The 8,733-nt window shown below is 33.3% G+C and overlaps 1 protein-coding gene across 2 annotated transcripts; it reads left to right on the forward strand.

Annotated features, from left to right (window-relative positions):
- The first annotated feature begins 5,272 nt into the window (after positions 1-5,272).
- Positions 5,273-8,733, forward strand: LOC149404746 (Ku70-binding family protein). 2 transcript variants are annotated; one of them, XM_089607281.1, is made up of 6 exons: positions 5,273-5,484; positions 5,606-5,727; positions 6,206-6,343; positions 6,419-6,502; positions 7,515-7,696; positions 7,796-8,733. In XM_089607281.1, exons 1-5 carry the CDS (start codon positions 5,391-5,393, stop codon positions 7,647-7,649), a joined length of 573 nt encoding a protein of 190 aa, XP_089463407.1. In that variant the 5' UTR covers positions 5,273-5,390; the 3' UTR covers positions 7,650-7,696; positions 7,796-8,733. The 2 variants fall into 2 exon arrangements, with proteins under 2 accessions (XP_089463407.1, XP_089463405.1); XM_089607279.1 differs by having other exon boundaries at positions 7,515-8,141.

Genomic DNA, 8,733 nt, shown 5'->3' on the forward strand with positions numbered 1-8,733 from the left:
CCTCTTGGTCGATGTTGTCGATGGGTTTGTCGTCAACCTTGTGGGCTTGTTGTGAGTCGTGCTCATCATCTTCAGACGTAGCTTCCTCTTGATCTTCATCGTTGACAGAGCTTCTTCTGGGTCTTCTTGACCCTCGTCGAGGAAGGCCTTGTGTCCTCCGACTCTTGCAGAGTTGTGCGTCACTGAGGCGGCAAGGGCTTGGCCAGCCCGGGAATGGGTCTTGGTTGGTGTCTTTTGGTCGAAAGAGGTTTACCCAGCCAAGGTGTTTGCTCTTCCGTGGTCAACGGGGTGACAAAGTGTTTTCCGGCCCAGAAACACTCATTCTTTGGGCCACCGGGGCTGAAAAGTACTTGCCTGACTTGGAATTGTTCTTTGTTAGGGCCAGCGGACTGATCGAGGTCCCCGGGCCATGGTTAGTCGTGGCAAGAATTACTGGACCATGGTCAAGGTACGAGTTCGGGTGCATGACGAGGCACACGGCAAAGCGCACGGCGAAGCACGTCAAGACGCACGGCGAAGCATCCAGTGAGGCACATGGTAAGGCAAGGGCTAGAACCTCTACGCTACGTGTCCTTTTGCTTTTTTGGGGGGTCATTTTCCAGTTTCAGAAAATGACGCCTTAACAAGTAAAGAGGTATAGGGATGGCAATTTGGTCCGGACACGAAACACGAAACGGTTACGACACGATTTAAAGCGGATTTGGATCTCAATAAATGGATTGGTTCTTAATTGGGTCGAACACGCTAACACGATTAAATAATGGGTCAAAACGACACGATTACGACAACACGATTAAAATCCGATTAACACGATTATTAAATGGTCGACACGAAACACGATTACGACCCGCACGAATATGACCCAATTAATACGATTACGAGTAATAACACGATTACGACCCAGTTAAACACGATTAATATTAAATATGTAAAATTATTAATTTATAACTATAAACATAAAATTGATATTATAAAATATAATGAAATAAAATAAGGTATATTCATATCAATATCAATTTACGTATGATAACATAAGTCAATAGTATATCAATTGACATCACGAGAGCAATAATAATGTATCGAATTAGTTGTTTTCAATTACTAATTTAAGTAGTACGTCTAGTGGTGTTCTCATAATTCACAATTTACAATCTCAATAACAATAGTCTCATAATAATGTATCATATTCAATTTTATTTGATTTTAAATTCAATTCAATTTACATTGAACAAACATAAATTACAATTCACAATCACAATAACAATAGTCTCATAATAACGTATCGTATTCAACTTTATTTGATTTCAATTTAATTCAATTCAATTCATATCGAACAATCAAAATTAATAATCCACAATCGCAATAACAATAGTCTTATAATAACGTATTATATTAAATTTTATTTGATTTCAATTCATATCGAACAATCAAAATTAACAATCCACAATCGCAATAGCAATAGTCTTATAATAACGTATTATATTCAATTTTATTTGATTTCAAATTAATTCATATCGAACAATCACAATAACAATAATATCATAATAAGTAATATCGTATCGTATTCAATTTTATTTGATTTCAATTCATATCGAACAATCACAATTCACATTTACAATCACAATAACAATAGTCTCATAATAATGTATCATATTCAATTTTATAATTTGATTTCAATTCAATTCATATCGAACATCTACAATTCACAACCACAATAACTATAATCTCATAATAACGTATCATATTCTATTTTACTTGATTTCAATTTTAATTCAATTCATATCGAATAATCACAATTACTATAGTCTCATAATAACGTATCATATTCAATTTTTTATTTTGTTTCAATTTTAATTTAATTCATATCGAACAATCACAATTCACAATCACAATTACTATAATATCATAATACGTATCATATTCAATTTTATTTGATTTCAATCCACAATCATATAATCAATAGTATTTGAACAATCACAATTTATGATAAATAACCTTTGAATATCAGAGTAGTCATTGGATTCAAAGAGCCATAATTAATTTTGTTAACTAATATATATTGTATTCAATTTGATTTGATTTCAATTATAGTAAAATGACTTATTACCTCCATTTTTTTCAAATTCAATTTCTAATTTTTATCTAAAATATAGACACCAATTTTAAGGTTTTCACATTCACCTATAAAAATATAATTTAGTCATTTTACTTTACTCGTGTTAATATTTAATATATAGTATATAAGATTGAAATTTTAAATATAAATTGTAATATATAATATAAATAATATATTTCGTGTAGTTTTAAACTTTTATTATTCATGTAACTACAAATTTTTAGATTAATATTGAAATTTGACATTCCCTCCATTTATCTCCACAAAATTTCAATCTATTCTTTTTATTTTGTTTTACCCTCCATCAATTTCCCGCCCTTTTTTTACATTATATTTAAATTTAATATCAATTTCAATGGTTGTATTTTATTTCATCTCTTATATTTCGAATTAATATTTTTTATTATACCGAAAAGAAAAAAAAAAACCTCTTTGTTTTTCATATTCCCCCAAAATCTAAATTAAAATGCCTCTCTCTCTCTCTCTCTCTCTCTCTCTCTCTCTTTTTAAGCGTTCGTAATATTCACTAACACAAATTTCCCTCCAAAATTTCAGATCAAAAACCACAAAAATTCCCTCTAAAATTTTATATTGACCAAGTATATTTCATATTGACTATATACTAGGTCCATAGATCTGATAAAAAAAAGTCATACATCAATACGATTCCATTCTTTTCATTTTGCAAAAATTAGTCTCTCTGCATCTCTCTGTTTCAGTCCACCGTTTGCCTTCACCATCCAGAGACCTTTGTCGGTTTATTCGGGCACCCTCACTCGCCTCGCCTCCACTTTCCGCTTCCCTCTCTGTGGTATATCTTATTCCTTATCTCTCTTTTTTTCCCTCTCTCCTTTCCCCGCTGCATTTTAATTTAATCGAGGGTTATGGTTTTTTTTTTATTTCCGTGTATGGCTCTAGCCTCTTGTCAAAAAAAGAAGCCCTCTTGCTCTTTTTTAAAAATCCATATACGTCCGACACCGCTCCACCCTCTTGCTAATTTAGCTTTGAGTCTTTGCTTGTACCGTTACGGCTCACCAACTGTTTGATAAAATGCGCAAATCATTATCGATTCTTTATGTGCTTATAAAATGGTGATTACGTAGGGACGAAAGCTTACCCACTTTGTTAAGTATTGATTCTTTGTTTAGTTTACTTTCTCTACATCTATTATGGAGCGTATGGATTCTTGAATTTCCCCTTGACGTGCTCCTTTATCGTGCAGACCCTTGTTGCTTCCCTTTTCATTGTCGCTCCTTGGACCAGGTTCATCTCTCTCTCTCTCTCTCTCTCTCTCTCTCTCTCTCTCATTTATATATTTGATTAATAATGTTTCCCTTTCAACCTATTTCCCTCAGCCCTCAAAGGGTTGTCACGCTTCATTCACGATCGCAACCGAGTAACCACCCAAATGCCATCAACAGGGAGAGAAGGTGACTTAGTAGACTTGTTGACTTCTAAAATTGATACAAGTCTTTAAATAAGGGTCGTTTTATGGGACTGATTCAGGGGTTTTGATTTGATTTTGGTTATGTCTCATGGGGGACTTTTGATTTATGAAATTAACGTTTATATATCTAGTTAGCATATTTTTACAACTAGGAGATGGTTACGTGTAACGGTGTAAGCATTGTTATGTTGAGATACTGAGAGTTAAGGTTTCCCTTTTCTATATGAACATTCATGATTTCTATTTGTTGGCTTTTTTATTTCTTTCGTTCTTAGTGGCTATATAAATGTGTATGTGTTCACTAATAACTTGCTATTTTGCACTGATTGCTATTTTTTTAAGAATGTTTTTTTTTTCTTTTCTTTTATAACTACTTAGTTTTAGATACTTTAATCACAATGATTTGAGTTCGAATATCTAAACACGATTAAAACACGATTAAATAAACCATTTAACACGATTATTAAATGGTTCAATTTAAACGGGTATGGATCTGTAAAAAAAATAAACGGTCGGATTTGGATCTAGATTTCAAACACGATTAATAAATGGTCGGATTTGGTTCTAACAATTATTTTAACAAACACGATTAACACGACACGGTTACGACACGAACACGAAATTGCCATCCCTAGGTATAGTCCTAGTTAATACGAAGGTCTATTAATAAGTCGAATGTTGTTGCATATAATGTTTTTGCAACTATTCTTTTCTATCATTGATTATGCATTTATATTTCATTTAATAGTAATATTTGCATAACTACAATAGTATCCCTAGAGATAGTTACTATAATATTTTTCTGTGGGCAACATTTATAAACTTCTCCCATTTTGATCATAAAAGGTCAAGATGTCCAAACTTCCTCCCCCTACATGGTGTATGAAAAGACTTGTCCAACAATCTCCCATATCATTTTACCTCAGAGGATAATGTCCATTTAATCTTCACTTGCCAAAAGTATTAACTGTTAATTTTAGAGATTGTATCCATGCATATAACAATTGTAAATATTAACTACTTATTTATTATATTTCCAATTATATTTTCGGCATACAATGATCGGAAAAGAGAAAATTAAGGGCATTCCCGTCAATTTGCAATTTTTATGTTTCAAAATTACTATATAGCTATAATATCCTCGAAAATTAAATGGCTATTCAAAACTTCACTTTGATCTTATTGATAAAATATATAGTTAAACTAAATGAGTAGATGAGTTCGAGTGCAACAAATGCAAAAGTAAATCTTATCCTAAAAAATAAAATTTTATGTAAGAAGTAAATAATTCATATATAATTATTGGAAAAATTATACAAAATAGTAATTTATATCCAATCGATTAGAAAAATAATTAAGCTTAAATTTCAACAAAATAGTTAAAGTTAAACTGTCAATTTATATTAGCAATTTTGACGATTTATATAAACAATTTGAATCCTTAAGAATTGATCTAGTGGTAAGCGTGATTCTTAGGACTTGGTTTGTCTCCGGTTTGATTCTCCCTAGACCCAACAATTAGGGTTACTCGAGTAGTCTCTCGATCGATAATGTTTTGGACTTTGTGGAAAATTGGAGGTTAAAAAATTTATTGAAACCTAATATTATATAATTTGATTATTTCACTAATTTGTAGTTGTTGGCTATAGATTATTTCACTCGAGTAGTTATCATAGTATTTTTATTTTTTATTTTTTTATTTTTCCTATAATTTTCTCTCAAACTCGAAGAAAAACAAGATGGTAGTTTGTTTGAACTCAAAACCCAAAACGCCCTGAACAAGACGACCCTTTACTTTACTTTCTCCACCGCAAAAATAGTCCATCAATGGAAGACGTTTGCGCGCCCGAGCCCGCCTCGACCTCCAATGGCGGCAAATCCATCCCCGAATGCGAAGACATGGTTCGCAAGAGTCTCCGAAGTACGGACTCACTAGTTCCCCTTTTGAACGAAAAATAAGCCTCGTGCCAGGTTTTCCTTTCTTTTCTCTAGGGTTTCAGGAACTTAATATCCACTGATTGATTGGTTTTTGCTGGATTCAGCTCCGACGGTGAAGTTTCTTTTGGAGCATCTGAAGAAATCTGGGTGCTTCATCGGCGACGGCTTCATCAAGGCCGTCCATTGCAACAAGCAAATGGCCGGTGGGTTCGTTCGCGGCGAAGGAGTGAGAGATTTATTCTATACTCGCAATTATTATTTTTTTTTTTCATCGATTGCTAATTCATTGTTTACACTTGTTTCTGTAACTCCATTGTTATGAGAGGTTCTGCTTCTAGTTTATAAGCTTAGAAAGTTCTGTTTGCTGTTAGGTCCAATTGAAGATTAAATTTGGATTCCAAGTTGAGAGATTACAAGAACTTGATTTTATATGAAAAACGAAGAAGCTAATTCTAGTCCTTGATTTTATATTATTATTGATTAGTCTTGAAATCTGACTTTCAGCCGTTTAAGAGTAAATTAAGATTCAGATATTCACTATCTTATAGAGTGAGTTGCTTGGCTGGTGGGTGATTTTATTACCGATATTATATGGCTATAAAGCCTTTTTTTTTTATGGATCTGAAACTCGTACTAAAATTAGTCGAGAGGAGTGAGTTTTTAATTTGGCTGAGAACAGTTTCGTTTTTGTTCATGCATCTTAGATTATGGTGTGTAGTAATCACATGACAATGCAAGACGATGTGAACCAAGTGGTGATACACGAGCTAATCCACGCCTACGATGATTGTCGTGCTGCGAATTTGGACTGGTCTAATTGTGCTCATCACGCTTGCAGTGAGGTCGGTATTCCTCGTTTTCGACAAGTGTTGACAATGATCAAACCGTGTTTTCTTAGATATTGTTTGTTTGTGCAGATTCGTGCGGGTCATTTAAGTGGTGATTGTCACTATAAACGTGAATTGCTCCGGGGTTACGTGAGGCTTCGAGGTCATGAACAAGTGAGTTTTCTTTATTCTTGTTCTAGTGATGAAACACACCATTATCGGTTGATTGAGTTCGGTCAAAGTAAAGGAGCTGAAAACCGAAACTAGAACAGACAGCCATTAAGCAAACAATAAATAACACTCTCCCACAACTCCTCAAAAAGAAAATTCTGACCCTAAAAACTACAATTGCTTCTTTGACCCCCCCAAATCACCCAGCATGAAGAAAGAAACTCTGTTTTCATATTCAGATTTTTTTTTTGTTCACGTTTTATTCGAGTCCCTTTTGAGGCAATTTATTTTCGACACTTAAAATTTTTACGACGAACAGTTTGGTCAAAATAATGCTTGATTTTCCGGTACTCTGCCATAATTACTATGTAATATAGCTTGAGAAAGATACCACAGTTTGCTTAATTCTGTGGTATACGGTTTTGTTACACTTTTAATCAAGCTCCAACTACTAATATTTTTATTCATTCATTAATCTTCATTTGGTATTAAGGGACTTCATATTAAGTGGTAAATAGAGTCATGGGAGAATACGGTGATCAAGGGAACTCTTAGAGAGAGGGATTGGCTGAACTTCTTGAATAGGTTGATTTTTGGTGTAGTCATCAAGTTTATGTTAGGATCAAAGGAATATAGTAGTTATAATAATTAGTAGATAGTTAGTTGGTTAAAATAGAGTAGTTAAAAGTTGCTAGTACATGAATAAGGGCTATAGTGATAGAATTATGGAGGTGAAATCGTAAGAAAATTGTGGGGAGGGGTATAAATTCCCTGTTGAGAGAGCAGACCTTTAGAAAGTCCGAAAACTATCTTTGTATTTCTGATTATCCTATTTTCTATAAATATATGTTAATAGTGATATATATTTGATATTTTTGGGTTTCTATCATTTTGCTCACACAGGGAAGCTCTCTCTCTCTCTCTCTCTCTCTCTCTCTCTCTCTCTCTGTTTGTTTATATACATACTCTTTGATATACACTGCTCAAAACTGAAGTTATATTGTGATAATTGAAGGAGTGTGTTAGACGAAGAGTAATGAAATCACTGAAAGCAAACCCGTACTGCTCGGAGTCAGCCTCGAAGGATGCCATGGATGCCGTGTGGGAAACTTGTTATAACGATACAAAGCCATTTGATAGAGCTCCTTGACTATGAAACCCTAGGAGACCAAATCAGCCACAGCAACAAGTTTTATGGTATTTTCTTGGTGCTGTCAATTCGGAGATAAATTTTAATTTTTTTTGTCCTTACAATAGCCGATTAGTTATTCATTGTAGTTGAATGATTTATACCAGAAAAGATTTTGCCCTCTTGGAATCGGAACAAATAAAAGCCCAACCAATTTTGATCCCATACAGATGAGTTAAAGATTTTAACTTCTGGGTGTATCAGTATGGTCGGAATAAGACCGGTCTATTTCCTTACATTTTGATGTAATCTTTTCAATTACCAGTTAATAAAGTTTTTAAGAACTTCTTCTGGTGATGATGCTTAAACATAATTATCCTTGGTTGAGAACTTTGACATCACTTCACTGAAGTAATTCGCAAGTTTTCTCATGAACTGGGACGATTTTTATTAATTTATTATTCCAGTATACGTTAAATTTCATGGACAATAGTGTTAGGTTATAAAAAAAAAAAAAAAAAATTCATTCAGTAGACTGAAAGCGAATTACTTTGCCTATATTTTCCTATTGTCGTGCTTCTATGAAGAGTTGTATTGATTTATTTTTTCTGTAATATTGTAATGAGCCATGAAATGCATTAACTTGTAATGATTTACTAAAAATATATTTCTTTAAGAAAGACTTTCCAAAATCCAATTCTCTTCCAAATAGACCTATATTAAAGATACAATTACTTGTAAATTCTGCCGAAGTTCCTGGTACGTTATGTTTAATGGCCTTGTGTTATTGTCATATGTAGAGCGGCACATGAAGTTCAGTTAAAATATTATTTTCTCAAAAAAAAAGAAAAAAAAAAGAATTGAGGTATAGTATTATCCGTGATCCAAAGTCTGCTTTTTGAGAAGATAATCTCTCCCAAAAGTCCAAGCTCATCTCGAGGATTGAAAAAGCCAAAGAATTTAGGCCGTTTCTCGTATATAAGAAATAAGTCATTCACTTTGGTAGTTTTATATTATTAGCTCAAACGCGCATTCAAGAAGCAAATCTTTCTTTTGGCTCGTCCTTTTTGAAAACTCAACACTGCTCGGCAGAAAGAGGACAAAA

Source organism: Urtica dioica, chromosome 2 (genome assembly GCF_054948205.1).
Source record: "Urtica dioica subsp. dioica isolate 48M chromosome 2, U.dioica_male_clone48M_v1_H2, whole genome shotgun sequence".
NCBI lineage: Eukaryota > Viridiplantae > Streptophyta > Magnoliopsida > Rosales > Urticaceae > Urtica > Urtica dioica.